Source organism: Leptopilina heterotoma, unplaced genomic scaffold, assembly GCF_015476425.1.
Source record: "Leptopilina heterotoma isolate Lh14 unplaced genomic scaffold, ASM1547642v1 Lhet_352, whole genome shotgun sequence".
Taxonomy (NCBI): domain Eukaryota; kingdom Metazoa; phylum Arthropoda; class Insecta; order Hymenoptera; family Figitidae; genus Leptopilina; species Leptopilina heterotoma.
Window position 1 is genome coordinate 309,092 of NW_025111034.1, and position 18,537 is coordinate 327,628.

Genomic DNA, 18,537 nt, shown 5'->3' on the forward strand with positions numbered 1-18,537 from the left:
TTGCCTGCATCAGGAATAATTTCTCTTTCGATATCAGGAATAACTAATTCAATTTCTTTTGATCGATGATCATTGATGATGGCTGATTTGGATTCATTGAATATCACGTTTCGGGAGACGGTAATTTTTCGAGTAACAGGGTCGTATAGACGATAATTTGTAGATTCGTCCTGGTATCCGACGAATTGAAGTTTTTTAGCTTTACTGTCCAATTTCACACGCAGACTGTCTGGAATGTGGGCGAAGGCATCGCAACCGAATATTCTTGTATGAGATAGATTGGGTTTGTTTCCCGTCCAAATCTCATAGGGTGTCGTGTTAGTTACTTGAGTGGATGGAGTTCGATTTAATATGTACACGGCCGTATTTACGGCTTCTGCCCATAAAAAATGTGGCATGTCCTTTGCGTGCAGCATAGACCTTGCGCTCTCGATGATAGTGCGATTATCTCTCTCCGATCGGCCGTTCTGTTCTGAAGTATAGGGTGCAGTGTTCTCGACTTGAATGCCTTTATTTTTAAGATAATCTTTCATTTCTTTACTCGCGTATTCTCGTCCGTTGTCTATTCGCATGACTTTAATTCCACGATTGAATTTATTTGACACCAATTTTTGATACTCCTTGAAATACTCAAAAAGATCTGATTTGTGACGCATGAAATAGACACACCGAAAAGCAGAATTGTCGTCTTTAAAAACTACACAGAATCGCGCACCACCTAACGATTCAGTTGACATCGGGCCCATAACATCACTGTGTATAAATTCACCGGGTAGAACATTTCTGCTTGTATTTTTCTGTCGGAAAGGAAGTCGATGAGATTTACCGAATTGACATCCTTCACAAAAAAATCGTCTATTTTTGAGAATTTCACACCGTTTACGAGATCCTTTTTCGTCATGTCCTTAAGAGTTGATTGGTTGATATGTCCTAATCGTTCGTGCCAAGTTTGTAGACTGTCGCTAACTGTCAAATTTGCTTCACTTGCTATAATGGGTTTTAATAATAAACGACATATGTTATTATTTTGCTTGATACCTCGAAGAATCACCTCGTTTCCTTTTAACACTTCTATTGTGTTATGTGTGAATATCACATCCAGTTTCTTCGTTGTGCACACACCCACTGAAAATAAATTCTTTTTGAAATTTGGCACATATAACACATTATTTAGATTCACATCCAACCATACACTATTAATAAGTCTTTTTGCAGCCACTGCTCCAGTTCCCTTTACTTCGCAGACTCCGTTGTCTCCTAATTCAACGTACGACTTTTCGAGTGGAGTAAAAGTCGAGAACCACTCTCGTCGGAAGGTTATGTGATTTGATGCTCCACTGTCAGATAACCATACATCCTTAACATCACTTTCTAAAAGTGTTGATACTTCACTAGATGAGATTGCACCGAATGCCGATATTACAGATTGATTAGGTTCTATCACTTCTTTGGTACTGGAAATATTTTAAACAACTAACGCCTCGATATTATTATCACAACTATTACCGCACCCCCTATTTTGTTTTTCATTTGCCTTTTTTCGCGCACGGCATTCTTTAATTAAATGTCCGGTTTTGTGACAATAATAACACTCCCGTTTTTCGGCCTTTTTCAATTCTTTGCAATTTTTCGATGATTGAGTGAATTTTTTCTTTGAATTTATATTCACGGTGGCGAGCGCATTTGCCATATCATCACTTGTTGTAACACGTGCTTCCTCTTTTAACAAACGTTCGAGTAGGTTATTTAATGTTTGTTGTTCCGCGGTTACACTGTCCCAGGCTGTCACTAGATTGCTGTATTTTGAAGGGAGACTTCCAAGTACTTTTGCCATTATGGCGACGTCAGACACTTGTTCACCTAGATCTTTCAATTGACGGGCCATGTTTTCGATTTTTGCGACATGTTGTGACACTGAGTCATTTGTACTCATGCGATATTCATGGAATTTTTGCATTAGTAGTAATTTGTTCGAAGCGGTTTTTTGTTCGTGTATCGTCGACAGTTTTGTCCACATCGCCGCGGCGGTATCACACGTAATGAGGTATTCGAGTTGAGAATAATCCATGGTTGACGATATTATGAAAACAGCTTTTGCATTATCCTTTATCTATTCCGATCTTGTTGGATCAGCTGCTGCTGGTTCCGCTTTTGTGCCATCTACAATTTCTTTTAATCCGTGAGCAGTGAATATCGCATTCATCTGGAACTTCCATAATGTGAAGTTCGCTCCGTCAAACTTTGTCACATTTTTTGTATTGAGCGGGTCGGCCATTTTTACTGTTTATGTATGCACACACACACACACACAAAGAAACTGGGAACAGAAAATTCACGAGAAATGGCGTCGCGATTACGCGTGCTACGAGGTGACAATTTTCGATCTATTTATTCGTCTGTTTTTCTCTTTAGGTTATGCACTGATATTAAATTGGTGACTGGGCCCATAACCTATTCAATATTATCGAATATGTTTGGAATATATGAAAACAAAACTGGAGAAAAACAGGTTAAATTGACAGAGTTTATTAGACGGGGTTATTGATGTGAATACAGATCGATACTGATCGTTGTTGTACATGAGTATTTTAGTTGTCCCGTTTTACGATATAGGCGGCGCTTTAATCAGCCGGCGGTAAAATATGAAATAACATTCTTAACACCTTCGAAATATTATATTACATAACTTTCATTTATCGAAATTTTATTTGCCATAATGTTCATTTACTCGAATTATCAAGTGACATAAAGCGCATTTACTCGAATTCTCATGTGACATAACCTTCAAATCTTCGAAATGTCATATTTAAGAAATTTCAATTATCGAAATTTTATTTGTCATAATGTTCATTACTCGAATTATCAAGTGACATAAAACGCATTTACTCGAATTCTCATAAGACATAACCTTTAAATCTACGAAATGTCATATTTCAGAAATTTTAATTTATAGAAATTTCATTTGTCATAATTTTCATTTATTCGAATAACCATTTAACATAAAATTTATTTGTCCGAAATTCTATTTGACATAATTTTCAAACATCCGAATTACTTTTTAACCTATAATGCAAGTCACAGAAAGTTCATTTGTCCTAAAAATAACAATAGAAATGAGAAAAATATTTGAAAATTTCATTTTTATTTTTAGGACAAATGAACTTTCTGTGACTTGCATTATAGGTTAAAAAGTAATTTGGATGTTTGAAAATTATGTCAAATGGAATTTCGGACAAATAAATTTTATGTTAAATGGTTATTCGAATAAATGAAAATTATGACAAATGAAATTTCTATAAATTAAAATTTCTGAAATATGACATTTCGTAGATTTAAAGGTTATGTCTCATGAGAATTCGAGTAAATGCGTTTTATGTCACTTGATAATTCGAGTAATGAACATTATGACAAATAAAATTTCGATAAATGAAATTTCTTAAATATGACATTTTGAAGATTTGAAGGTTATGTCACATGAGAATTCGAGTAAATGCGCTTTATGTCACTTGATAATTCGAGTAAATGAACATTATGGCAAATAAAATTTCGATAAATGAAAGTTATGTAATATAATATTTCGAAGGTTTGAAAATTATGTCAAATGGCAATTCGGAGGATTAATAATTATGACAAATAGTCATTCGGAAAAACAAAATGTATGTCAAAAAAATTTTCGACATATTAAAAATTATATTAAAAAACAATTCGACTATTCAAATAATAGGATAAAGAATAAATCGATAAATTAAAAATTATGTTGAATGAAATTTCGAAAACTGAAAATTATGCGAAATGATGTTTCAATGATAAGAATTTCGATGTTTTGAACATTAGGAAGTTGAAATTTGAGGAATAATCATGCGCCCCTATCAAGCCAATCCCAACACTTTTAATTTTTGGCTGGGACGTTTGAGAAATAACGCCCCATATGCAAATTATTACTTTTTTAAACAGTGTAATTTTATTATGAATTATGTGAATTATTATATTAGTGTCTATATTTAATAAAAAAAACTCACGAAACAAATAAAACTAACCAATTGGAGCAACAAAGTCAATCCTCTTTAAAGAAGAAAAACTTTAATATTTTTAACAATTAATTTTGCGCAACTTGAATTCTTACTCTGAGTATGAAATAGAGTAAGTTCAATAGAAAAAACCATATAAGTTCAAAAAAAATAAGTTGAAAAATCGAATTTCAAAAGTGTCACTTTCAGAAGAATCACCTATATTTATATTTATATATTAATATTATTCTTTTTACTATACATATTGCTGAAAACGTTGAACAAAAAATTTTTGGTGGACGAAGGAAACATTTTAATATAATATAACATAAGATTACCTGCGATTTTTCAGGCATTGAAACAGAAATGAGAGATAAATTTCTCGATGGAGCTGTGATAGCCAGTGGAGGAAACCAAGGTGCACCAGTACAGAAAGCAAGAACACCTTGTGGATCTTGCATCGATTTTGATTTTTCACTAGAATTTTCAGTTCTTGCTCCCAACACTGAGAGTAATTGTTCTAAATGTGGAACTAGATTGCCGAACATTAGCTAAAACATAAAATAATTACTATAAATTATTATGTAGAAAAGAATTTACCAAGTAATTCATGTTATAAAAGTTAAAACAGCGATAAAAATAAAAACGATTTTGAAATTAGAAATATCAATTTTTACATATTAGGTCAATCAATCAGATAGGGTTTAATTCGCTTAATTTTATATCAGTATTAACAGTATTATTTGATCAGAAGAAAAAAAGGGACCCGTTTTTGTTTGAAATATCAAAAACTAAAATAATTAATTTTTTTAAATTTTCTTTTCATTAATTTGTTTTAAAGATGTTTAAAGATAAAAATATATGTTGCGCAAAATTAATTTCCAGAAATACAACCTCCAGAAATATTTCAATATGCAAGTTATTTCTAAAAACAATTTTTTATTTTTTTCGTGGGTTATGAAAATGACAAATGAACGAAGCATAAACAGAAAAAAGGTTACAAGTTTCAGGTGCAATTAAATACTATTACTGGGTGCCAAATCAGGAAAATCTGAATAATAGTAAGTTGCAAAATTGTTTCAGATGGTCTCCGAAATTTGTAGGTTATGTGCGACCTACACTTGTCGCCCTACAAAAACGGTACTGCCTGGCTTAAATGACGTAAAATTGGAAAACAATCATTTTAGAACGAGTTTTTCTCGGCACACCAAATGTATCGAAACCCTGGGCTCTTTTCACATATATTAACACACAATTAAGAAAAAAATATTTTTTTATTTATTCTGCCCTTCATGGCGACAAAATGGCTGCTGAACTGATTGTCCGGAAAAAAATGGTTGATACGATATCTCTGCTTCAAAATGTCGGAAACAAAAAATCCAAAGAATTTCTTAAAATATGTCAGTGGCTATAGCCTGAACCACAACCAACATTCTACATCCATTTTTAACCCCATTTTTTACCGTTTTAGGGGTGAAAAAGAGGTAACAAAAATTCAAACCGCCGACATTTTCTCATTTTTTTTTAAATTCATTTTTTTGGTTCAGGCCATAGCCACTGACATATATTTTAAGAAATATTTTTTTCTTAATCCTCAATATGTGTGAAAAGAGCCCAGTGTTTTGATACATTTTACTATGAAAAAATAAATGTTGAAAAAACACGCAACCGTGTTTCTGCATGGATTAAAAAAATGTTTCGGATTTAGGTAATTAAGAAGATTTGTGTCAATGGTTCGAATTTAGATTTTGCAAAAAGTGCTTGTGTGCAGAGAAAAACTCGTTCGAAAATGATTGTTTACCAATTTCACGTCATTTAAATTAGGCAGTGCCGTATTTTTTGGGCGATAACAGTTTATCGAACATAATCTGGAAATTTCAGAAACCATCTAACACCGTTAAGGCGGGCGCAAAGAAACTGATTCTCCCCGAGTACTTTTATGCCCGCTTTTGCTCGTGCCCTCAATGCCATATTTTTCATGCAGTTAGGACAAAAAATTATGCTCGCAACATGGACGCAAAGGTGATTACGACTCAGGCAAAATTTCAAAAAAAAAAAATTTTTGAATTTTTTGAAATTACCTTTTTTCCATATAGAAATTTCAATTAATTCTTGTCAAAATCATATTCATGACACAAATACGAATAGATTCATGTATATAAAGTATACATTTTACCAATATTTATATAATTAATAGCTATTTTTATAACGAACTAAAAATTAAAATTTCTTAAAATTTTTAAAAACTTATCTTAACACTTCGGAATAATTTTTTATCATAACAAATGAAGCAATTGGATTATAAAAAGTTTATATTTCAGTAAATATTTGTAAAACAATTTAAATGAGGAAGCTAAATGATTATAATATGAATAACTAGTTTGTTATTTTTAGACACTGTATTAATAATATAAATTTGATATGATCTTTCACTGGAAAATACAAATTAATGTTCTTTTACTGGTCAACGTTCTTTCACTAGTAAAATGGACATTTTTCAATATTCGATTAAAATTTTATATATTAGGGTAATGTCACCATGAGTGGACCGCCACTTTGAGTGGACTGCCTGAGCTTTAAAGTTATCTGGCACCGGAAACGTGAAATAAATAGTGCCAATAGCAGCACCGCACTTAGTAACCGAAAAAAATTAAGTTCCGCGATAAACATATACGTTACCCAACTTAAAATCCCCACACAGGATCCTTAAAGGATCCCGTACGGGATTTTGGGACAGGGTTTCTGTGCAGGTTTCGATGGAGGAACCTTAGATTCCTGTAAAGGTTCCTGTACAGGAACACTTACAGGATCCTGTACAGGAAATTATTTAATTTTTTAAATTTTTATATGTTAAGCAACATTTGACATACATAGACTTCATATTTCAATATGTTAGGCTCGTATAACAATGTTGGACAGAAAAATATATTGCGCATTCGAGAAACTCATAGAAAACTACTGCACAGGAGTTAAAAATATAAATAAATTAATTGAGGAAACTGTGTAGGATCCTTTACGGCTTCCTTACAGGATCCTTTATACTTAAGTACCTGCAGTTTACAAAACTGTAAAGGTTCCTGTGCAGGAACCTTTACAAAGTTTCCTGTACATGATCCTGCAAGTGTTCCTGTACAGGAACCTTTGATAGCTAAGGTTCCTGCATCGGAACCTGCACAGGAACCCTGTCCCAAAATCCCGTACGGGATCCGGTCAGAATCCTGCACAGAATCCCGAGAGGATCCTTTAAGGATTTACGGGGATTTTAAGCTGGGTACCGTTTGATGTAACGCGTTTTTAAGATCACAAACCAAAAAAGTCGCTCTTACAATAAGAAAAGTGATTCAGAAGTGTAAAAGTAGTGTAAAATTTAAGTTTTAAAAGGTTACTTATTTTTTTCCTACTACTTTGAACATTGAAATTAATTGTCTTAGTTTAATTAAGTGATAATTTTGACTCAAAAAAAAATTGTGGTGGCTGCCATTAAAAGTTGCATGTCACCATCAGTGGACCACTGTTTGTAACCATGAGTGGACTGCCTGTTTTTTCATTTTTAATGTCAGTTTACCATTTTTTGGATATAAATTAAAAATAAATTGGTTTGAAACTATGTTTTATGTTCTTTATTAATTTTTTTGTGATATTGATGTGATATGAGCCAAAATGATTAAAAATGGTTTCACTTGCAAACATTGCGACACACACATGGTCTGAAGCTGCATAAGCATAAATTTTGTATCAATATATCAGAAATATTAAATACATTAAAGAATTTAGAATAACAGAAATTACATGTATACAATTAGAAATTATTATAATTAGAAATTACATGTACCCCCACAGCACCGAAACTTTCCTAAAAATTTATTAAATATTTACTTGCGATATTCGGCATTTTAACTGAAAAGTTTAGTGAAAATTGAGTAAAGATTTAAATTTCCCGATTAAATAAATGTTTAGCGCGAAGCTTTCCTGAACATGTAAATTACGTTTTCGCATAATTATAATTATAATTAGGCGAAAATGTAATTTACATGTTCAGGAAAGTTTCGCGCTAAACATTTATTAATTCGGGAAATTTAAATATTTACACAACTTTTAATAAACATTGCAATTACAATATTCTGAACATTGCAAGTAAATATTTAATAAATTTTTAGGAAAGTTTCGGTGCTGTGGGAGTATTTCAGTTTTGAATATCTTGAATATCAGGATGCCTGTCGTCGACGGGCGAAAGCTCATAAATAAAATATTTTAAATAATTAAGATTATAGATTTTTATCAAACAATATAATATCACACTAAAATTATAAATCCAAACAAAATGACAGCACAAAATAAAAATTTAGAATAACTTTTGCAATTTTTTAGAAGTGGTCCACTCAAGGTTACACTTTTTTCATTCCTTAAAAATTAGCTTTTTTAAAGTCAATTTTTTCTTCAAAATAAAAAGAAGTCAAAGCTATTATGGTATAAACACTTATCTAGGGATCTAAACTAAAGCTTGGAATAGAAACCTCCGATTAATTTGCTTTCATATAGAATTTTTTCGAAAAAAAGCTTAGGCGGTTCACTCAAGGTGACATTACCCTATGTTATATTTATAAAATTTATATATAGGCTTCGAATTCTTTAGTAATTTTGCTATTTATTGTATATGTTTAAAACGAAATAAAAACTTTTTTTTTAATATCATCAACTTCAGGTTTGTATTTAACAACCCCAAAACTCCCCCCGTAACAAGTTTCAAAAAAATTAGTTCAATTTTTAAAAATTAACCTTGCATATACTTCATAAAAATGTACCTGGTAGGGTTTTTTCACCGTGACGCCGCTTGAAATCATGTCGGGCATAATTCTTTTATAAAGTGGGACACTTAAGAGAGTGAAATCAGACTTTTTTTATTTTTCTTTCCCTCTCCATAACTCCCACAAAACTCAAAATTTTGAGTTAAAAATTTCAGGAAGTTATTTTTAAGTGGGTAGGTAAAATATGAAAAAATACATGCGGAAGGCAATTTTTCCATAATTATCCGGTTATACCCTTTCTTTCTGAAATTTTGGATTATATTTAGCTAATGCTTTTTACCTTCAACTTACCAATGTTCTCTGAACAGCTTTCTTTACATTTTTGTGTATAAACGGATAAAAGACATCCAAGTCAAAAGGATCAATCTTTGCAACAACATTATTACAAGCAGATGTCGATTTTTCATTGAGAATTTTATTTTCTCTTGGGATCATCAGTAACGTCACATACTTAACATCAAAGAGAATTTGTATCGACAATTTCTGTCTCAATTCTTGGTTTGCTGATAATTTCTCATAATAGTCAATGGCTGACAGAACCACTTTGACTATTATTTGATTCAGAACAATTCTAGAATTCATAAAAATTTCCAAATTAAATAGAAATAGAATTTGTTTTTGGTTGAAAGACAACAAAAGGTGTGAAAGTCATAAAGCAAATAAAAGAAATTATTGAAAAAAGGAAAAAAAAGAAATGTATGAAGAGAATGTGAAAAAAGAAATGTGTTTGAAAAAAAATTCCATGAAAAATGACTCACTTTGGAATACTATGTGGTACAATTTTATTCAAATCCTTGCAGGTAGCTGAAAGATATTGCTGCAAATGAACTGAGGGTTGATAAGGGACAAGAATCTCAGACTTAATTCTCTTCCCCTCTTCAGCCTCCTCTTCAATCGTCACTTTCTCCCATTCCGAAATCATTGAATCAACTTTAAATCCAGCAACAATTTCTCTCATTAAATACCAATCCTGATGTTTAATTATTTTCAATTTAAAAGTCTCAGCCCAAGTAGACCAAACAAAAATACTCTCTTCCTTCAAAATTTCACACATATCCTGCCACTTAACATTTGTCGTAACAGTTCCTGATGTTTTCGATAATGTAAAACATTTATTTAAATTCGGACACAATAATGTCAGCGCCTGCAGAAATCTTGCACAAAAAATAGCATTCACATCCTGTTTGCCAAATTTTCCCTCTTTAATAATGCAATCCACTTTGACAAATTTTATAAATTTGTTCATCATCTCGGCACTTATTCTCTGTAAATTATCCTGAATTTCTTCACGATCGATAAATTTATTCGAAACTAGGTAAATATTAATATCTAATAAATTATTTTTTAAGGGTAGTGCTACTCTTTCTGTTTCGTACAAATATTGCTCGAGGTCGGTTAGGAGAACGTAGAGACTTTTATCAAAATTTTCTAATAGTTTGATAACATTTGGTGAAAATCCTTTAGCTTTCATTAGTAATGATCTTTTGTGATCCAGATCCATATTTTTGGAGAGATTCTGCGGAATGTCAGTAGGCGAATCTTTCCACACAAACCATCGTAAATCGTGTTCAGGATACTCAAACTTTTCATTCGAAACTTTAATTAATAGTTCCGTGACACTTGTTTTTAAGTTCATTAGACTTTCCTTCCACTTGTCGGCCACGATTTCTGTTTGTCAAATTACAAAAGATTAAAAATCAAAAAATTTTCAATTATTCAAATAACATTTAAAACTTATACACGGAGAAACCTTTGGGTCGTTTGCTCACCCGAGACTGGTGCGTCAGCGCCACCACGAAACTGGTTCATCTGCACTCCCATACTGGGAGATCAACATTCCCCGGTGTCATCTTCCCAATTTTTGGGAAGCTCATCCACCCAAACCGGTGACGCTATGCACCCAGTGGCGAGCGATCAGACTTCTCATGCAGTGGGAACCCTGGTAAAAATTTCGGACTAATTCCGGATTAAATACGGACAGATTAGTACGGATTAGTCCGAAAATTGTACGAAAAAGGTCCGAAAATGATCCGCGCTAGTCTGATATCAATCCGAACGAAAACCGGAATCCGAAAACACTCCGGAGTAATCCAGAATGTCTACGTATTCAGTCCGTAATTAGTCCGCAACAATCTAAATTTATGACCGGTGAAGAATTCTTATAAAATAAGTACGGAATTATCCGATATTAATATGTAAAGAATACGGAATCAGTCCGCAACAATCCGAGTTTAATCTAGTTAAAAAAAACTTAATCCGCAAAATTTCCGGAGCAATCCGAACTCTGTAAGCAAGAAATCCGGTATTAGTCCGCAACAATTTAAAATTAAGTGTGGCAAAATCCTATTCCGAAAGAAGTACGAAACAATCCGAAATCTGTATGCTAAGAATCCGAAAATTGTCTGCAACAATCCGGATTTACTCCAACTAAAAGGTATAATCCGAAACAAATACGAAATAATCCGAAATCTGTACACAAAGAATCCGACATTAGTCCGCTTCAATTCGAAATTAGTGTGGTAAAATCATATTCCGAAACAAATACGAAACAATCCGAAATATGTATGCTAAGAATCTGGTAATAGACGGCAACCCGAATCATATTATATCCCTGGTAAAAATTTCGGAGTAATCCGGGTTAATTTAACATCAATCCGAGTGAAATTGTGAATCCTAAAAATCAGTCTGGAGTAATCTTAAATGTCTATGAATTAAATCCGTAATTATAACGCAACAATCCGAAATTATGTTTGTCAAAAAACTCATCTAAAATAAATACGAAATAATCCGAAATTAATATGTAAATAATACGAAATCAGTCCGCAATAATCCGAATTTAATCCAGTTAAAAGATTTAATCCGAAACAAGTATGGAACAATCCAAAATCTGTATGCAAAGAATCCGGTAATAGTCAGCTTCAATCCGAATAATATCTGATCAAAACACCACAGTCCGAAAATAAGTCTTATTATTATAAGAATTTGTAAATATATACAATCCACAGGCAATTCAAAACAATCCATATTCAATCCAATTCAAAGAATTAATCCGGAATGATTTTGGTATAATATTTAATTTGTATATTAAAAACAATTTGTATTAAATGCGGATAAATTCAAACTATAATTATAATTTCGTATGACAAAAACCTGACCAAAACCAGATTAATTCTGGATTTAATAATTTCACATTTGCAAGTTGCGTATTGTCAGACTAACTTCGGATTAATTCCGGATTCACTGGTTATACACAAACCGCATTGAGTTTGAATTTATCCGGACAAATTTTGAGCGACAAAAACCTGTCCATAAGCAGACTGTTTCGGATTAGCTGCGGAATCACTGGTTAAAATTAACTGATTAATTTCGGACTTCATCGGACCAACTCCGGTTTCACTATTTGTTCACAAACCGTAGTTCGGATTTTTCCGGATTAATTTCGGGTGACAAAAACCTGACCATAAATCGCATTGTTTCGGACAAATTTCGGATTAGTCCGAAATCTGTCCGGTTTTTTAACCAGGAAAGCGAAAAATTTTGACAGGTGGGAAGACAGACTTCCCAAAGGTTTCTCCGTGTAGAATATTGACAACACACAGCATATTATTGTAAAATTAAGACAGTGTTGTCAATATTATACAATTGAGTCCATATTGTTGCAACTTTAGATGATGTAGAGAAAGTTATCAAAAGTAATTAAAAATTCTGCAGATGAAAATAAAATTACATTTAAAATGACAACATTCAAAGATAAAACACATTATCAAATTGTATGTTCACGAAGTACAAAATACAAAAGCTATGTTTCTTACCTTTTACTCGCTTCGTGAGGAGAGGTTGAAAAAATTCAGACCAAAAATTAACTCCAGGTAGAGAGAGATCATCCCAAATGGAATTGGAATTTTCAGGGACTTGAAGAGCAAGAGCCTCTTCACGAATTATGTGAACACCTTTAACTGATGTCACTAGATCTAATAATTGTGAAACTTCCAATGAAATAAAATTTCTCGTCCAATCCAACCAAGATTTAACATTCTTCTTAAGATCTTCCAAAGAGACACCAGTGAATTCGACTTTTGCAAAAGGTTTATGCATTTTTGTCATTGACGGAAGATATTTATCCAAAAGATCCTGATCTAAATCCAATTGCGACAGTATTTGAGTTGCTTCCACTTGATTAATATCATTAATATGCTGCGAAATTAATCCTCGATTATCGTTTGATTCTGTAAAATATTAAAACTGTATTGCACAATAAACATTATAAGTAAATAAATATTATTAATAAAACATATTAATAAATAAATAAATATTGTAAAAACATATTAAAAGATCAAAAATATATCAAGATACTTACTGATAAAACAATTATGAATTAAAGAAACCGTTTCCATAAACATTTTTAAGCTCAATTTTATCCGATTTCTGACACTATGATGATTCTCATTGGAAATTATGAATTGAATTGCCTGATTTCTAAATGCAATGAATTTATTGAGAAGATCCGTTGAAGGAATATCGGCGAGTAACATTAAGGATGCAAGACAATTCGCAGCTGACTAAAAAACGTTAACATTTTTTAAGGAATTGGACTAATAGTCGAATAAAAAATTAACTTCTATTTTCTTAATGAAAAAACATTTACATTGATTCAGAAAAAGTTTCATCAATTTTGTACAAATTTTGAAAAACGCTTCTCCATATCAATATCTTGCTACTCGTGTGTAAATTTTTAAGCATAAACCATAACAGTAATTATAATTTCAAGACATCCTACGGACGTCTTAAAGATATCCGGCAATAGTAAAAGTTTTAAATAAAATTAGAGAAACGATATAATAGGAAATATTATATTCACCTCTTTGGAGAGATCCAAAGATTGAAGTAAATTGTTGCAACCATTAAAAATTATTGTTTTAAATTGATTGATAATGCCCCATTGTTTACCAACAATTGGATAATTACTTGTCAATTCTGCATTGCCTACTTCAAATTTTAAACTAAAATGAATATGTTGAGCTATTTTGAACACCTTCGTTGCTAATAGAAAATCTTTACTATCAACCGCTGACCAAATATGCTCGGGAATGTCCATTAATATTTTTATCTGCATCACTACCGAATCAGAAATGTGCTGCGATTTTCTGCAAGGGAAAGATCTTGTAAATCCAAGATTCAGTTACATAATAAAATAGTAATTATTTATTGATAATAACGTGTCAACAGCTTATATTTCAGGAAATCCTATAGACATCTTAGGAATATCCAGATTTCCACAGATCAATGGTTATCCTTAGAAAGTTCATAAGATATCTTGAATACAAGGAAAAAAAGTATTCTTGTTTAGGGGTCTACCCACATTAAACGTGCTAAAAAAAGGCTATTTTAAAAAAAAATTGTTCAGGTTCAAGTTATAAATATTGATATGTGAGGCATTACATACAAAGTGTAAGGAAAAAACTTTTAATTTTTTAAAATATTTTTTTAATAATTATTAAAAATATTAAAAAATAAGAAAGTGGATATACTCTATTGATAAAATTTTTGGCATGCTGTATCTAATACCGTTTGGATTTTTTTTATACCATCCATGCCAAAAATTTCATCAACAGCGCACACTCACTTTCTCTTTTTAAGGGGAGAAACTCGTGTAAACACACGTTTTTTCAAGAATTTTTACACAAAAATGGTAAAGTTTATTGAATTTAAGTAAAGTATATGGGGCGTTATTTCTCAAACGTCTCAGCCAAAAATTGAAAGTCTTGGGATTGGCTTGATACTTTGGGAAATTGTTTTCCTATATGAAAGTAATTAGCTCATTGTTACGGCCGAACTCCGTAACTTTTTATATTGTTAATACCTTTTTTAATTATACTTAAACTAAAATTACATGAAACAATTAGATTGTTGACCCTTTTGAGGAATAGTTAGAAAATATGAAAAGTAAATTGCTCAATATAAGGAGTGGTGCATCTAAGTCACTGAACTCGGATCACGCCACTGCCTAAATCTGCAAGCTTGCAGAATTGGCTTGGCAACAGTCAAGTGCAATAAACTTAACATACGATTTCCCCACTAAATCGTTTTTCAATAAAATTGATTGATACTGGGAAATCTGGGCAGTTTAAGCCAGGCCGTGGTAGCCGGCAGTTAGCCCGGGCAGTTTAGGCCCGCAGTTTAATCGAGGCAGTTGTTGCCTGTAGTTATAGCCGGCAGTTTTTGGCCGGTAAGTCTGGCAATTGGCCGTGTTGATCGTGAAGATCAGGTTAAAGTTTGCATCCCTGAGCAAGGGATTTTCTCAAAAGTTATAAGGGTTTAATAAAAGGTTTGATCAGAAAAGTGAATTTTAATCGAGAATAATATAAAATAATTAAAGAGTAAAGAAAGGTTGATTTTAAAAGTTATATTGAAAAATAAAAATAATAAAAGTGACAAGTGAAAAAATTAAAGAATTGAAAAAAAAGAATATTGAAAATAAAGAGAATAAAAAGGAAATATAAGAATTTGTGAAAGAAATATAAAATAAAAGAAATAAAAGAGAATATCAAAAATAAAATGAATTAAAATAAATATAAAGATTAGTGAGAAAAATACATAAACTAAAGAATTAAAAGTTAACGTGAAAGAATCTAATATCAGCAAAATAAAATTAAAGTAATTCTAAAAAAGAATATTAATTTAAATATATTTTTTTAAGACAACCTTTATTTACGGGGTTTAGGTCTTAGATTTTGTAAAATTAAAAGGATTATTAAAGTTCAAAACGAAATATCTATCTAGTGAACCTAGATTAGGTATTTCTTAGTTTACCTATAAATCAACTTCAACTTGACGAAAAGCAGAATATTGAATTACTATTTCAAGAGTGTGAATTACCGAATAGTGAGTATAAAAGTCTTACACATCATAACACACACACACACTACTATTTCATTAACACGTAAAAAGTACTCATTTTACACACATAAAATTAGAATTATTTGTATTAGGGACTTTTGGGTAAAATACATATCTTATTGTTATTATCTAAATTCTGCATTTTAATTTCAACATCCCTTAAATTTTCCTATCTTCTCTTTTTCGCAAGAGTAGGGTTCTCAAACTCTTAGTTGAATCAATAACTAAGTAGATAGGGAATTCACTACCTCAACAATTTTTTTTGTTCGAAGTACACGTGAGTTAAAGTTTTAAAAAATTAATCTTTTAAAATTTGAATATTAAATTTCTAAATCCTACTTTAACACTCATTTAAAAAACAATTGTAGAAAGTAGTAGGGGTTAAAGTTTTGACATTTTAAGTAACACTGCTATTTTCAAAGCCATATAACTTTTATAAAACTTTTTTGATTGTAATGTATCTGTACACGGAAAACATTAGTTTAGTACATTTTACGAAACTAATTTTGGAATAGCGGATATGGAGAGGAGTTTAGTATAAGTTAAAACAGAATCAATAATAATATATAAAGAATGCGTTTCACAAAAACTCGAAAAAACTTCTGTGGAAATCACAAATGTTATCAATCTAAGTTCTGCAGTGGTCGGTTGGATGTTTTGATTCAAGAGTTTTGTCTTCTTCTTCTTCTTCTTCTTCTTCTTCTTCTTCTTCTTCTTCTTCTTCTTCTTCTTCTTCTTCTTCTTCTTCTTCTTCTTCTTATTAACCGTTCACACGGTTACGTTGACAACGCACTTGCCTTAAGCATCGTGCATACTGCGACTGCCATGATCAGAACAGGTACAAGAGTTTTGTAAAATGTGTAGCCTGAAGCGCATGCGCACACAGAGAAAAATATTCAAGGAGAAAAAAACGAATGAAACAGAAAAAAGAATTTCTTAAAGCACCAATGGAGCTCTTAAGACCATTTTTTCTCTTCTTCTATATAAGAGATAGATGGTTGATTCGACACATGTGACTACACTCTACAACGCAATGGTTCGCTTTGAATGGCTTATTTTATTCTAACACTAACTTAACGGAAATACGCATACATATAAACGAACTCTGACGCAACGCATATACAATATAACTCACACTGTAGATGAAAGAATTGAATTTCTTTATATACTAATTGAGGAGATTAAACTGCGCTTGTAAGAAATATCAATATACTTAATATTAATGTAAAAAAAAATTATTTTTTTAAAAGTTATACAAAATATTTTAGTTTTTAAAAATAAAATTTTTGAATTATAATTAGTTATAAAATCTCTATAAAATTCTTATATTTTTAAAAATAAATTTATTCTTAATTTTAAATTATAAATAATTGATAAAAAAATTCAAAATTTAATTCAAACTTCATAGACTAAAATTTACTGGAATGTAAATTAAAACAAATTAATAATTAAAACTTTCGATTACAGAACATAAAAAAGGTTATACTTGAAACAACTTAACAACGTTAGGTGAAATAGTTAAAAGAAAACAATATGATCCAAACGTTACTGGGAGGTAAAGCAGTTCTCTTTTTCCTTCCACATATTGATCATCCGTATACTAAGCAGACAAGTTAATACCGACGCGATGAGACAAGCTTTAAGATATCTATCTATAACGCGACTTTTGGTACACCCTGTATAGAATTTTACAAAACTCTGTTCTAGAATTCACAGCAGACAGCGAAGTGAAAACTCAAACCACGTGTTATTTAGATTGTACGAAACATTTTTCACCATTTTCTCATAAAATATTCCTCAGAAAATACGAAACTTTTCTACATTCAAACTTATTTTAGAAATTACAAAACTGGTTACAGTTTCTCCAAAATTGTTCTGCTTAAAGTAGTGAAAGTTTCTGAGTTTATAGAAAACTTCGTCAAGGAATCTTAAATATCCGCTAGTGCGAAATTAGTTTCGTAAAATGTACTGAACTAATTTTTTCCGTATAATTAATTTAAAGCATTTTTCATGTACTTTCTATAAATTTCACAAAAAAATTTTGACCCCCTTTTTTATAAAAATTAGGTTTTATTTTTAATTTTGACCTTAATTGGTATTTAAAAATATTTTTTTTAAATTTCCATTGGAAAGCTGACATTTTTCCCGAAAAAATCATGTAACTTTCATAGTGGGCTGACCATAAGTTTAGAAGAAAATTGAAAACAAAGTAAGCCGTGCGCCTGCGTTACTTATACGTTACGCCGGCGCTGCGCTGTTGACCGACATAAATATCACTGTTTTTTCTTTATTCGCTTCAGGAAAAGTTCTCTGTACTTTATGGAGTTGAGACTGTCATAAAAAAATGTCAGTATTACTGTTGCTAAAAATTTTTTTAAACAATTATTTTTAAAAAAAAACGTTAAAGCTTAAATTTTTGTTTTATTAATTAACCTTGAAAAAGAAAACTTGATGCTTAAAAATAAAATATTTTTCTAATACAATCGAAATAAAAATTTATCTGTGTAATTTTGCAAATTTTTAAAACAATTTTGAAACAATTTAAAAAAGTCTGCGTTACTATTATCACAGGCCTACAAATTTCAGACCCAGAAACGGGATAAGTCATTTCCGATGTAATTTGTCACCCTGAATCCAAAACTGGCAGCGAAATTGCTCTATCACGTCAGGATTCTGAGATATTCTAACCTAAAAGAGTAAAAAAGGCCATTTTTGGCAACATTCGACTCTCCATAAAATCTACAAAAATTTTTTTGTATCATTGGAACAACTTTTAAAAGAAAGTACAATTATTTACCTTTTAAAATATTCTACACCCGATCCGATCC

General features: G+C 31.3%; 1 protein-coding gene across 2 annotated transcripts in view; it reads right to left on the reverse strand.

Annotated features, from left to right (window-relative positions):
- LOC122505303 (conserved oligomeric Golgi complex subunit 1) overlaps window positions 1-18,537 on the reverse strand; it is a 124,160-nt gene that overhangs the window by 62,411 nt on the left and 43,212 nt on the right. For both annotated transcript variants that reach the window (XM_043616812.1, XM_043616811.1), the window contains exons 3-8: window positions 13,671-13,956; window positions 13,170-13,371; window positions 12,625-13,038; window positions 9,571-10,480; window positions 9,104-9,383; window positions 4,346-4,558 (exon numbers count right to left, since the gene is read on the reverse strand). In XM_043616812.1, coding sequence (XP_043472747.1) covers window positions 4,346-4,558; window positions 9,104-9,383; window positions 9,571-10,480; window positions 12,625-13,038; window positions 13,170-13,371; window positions 13,671-13,956 — 2,305 coding nt within the window. The remainder of the gene's footprint in view (window positions 1-4,345; window positions 4,559-9,103; window positions 9,384-9,570; window positions 10,481-12,624; window positions 13,039-13,169; window positions 13,372-13,670; window positions 13,957-18,537) is intronic.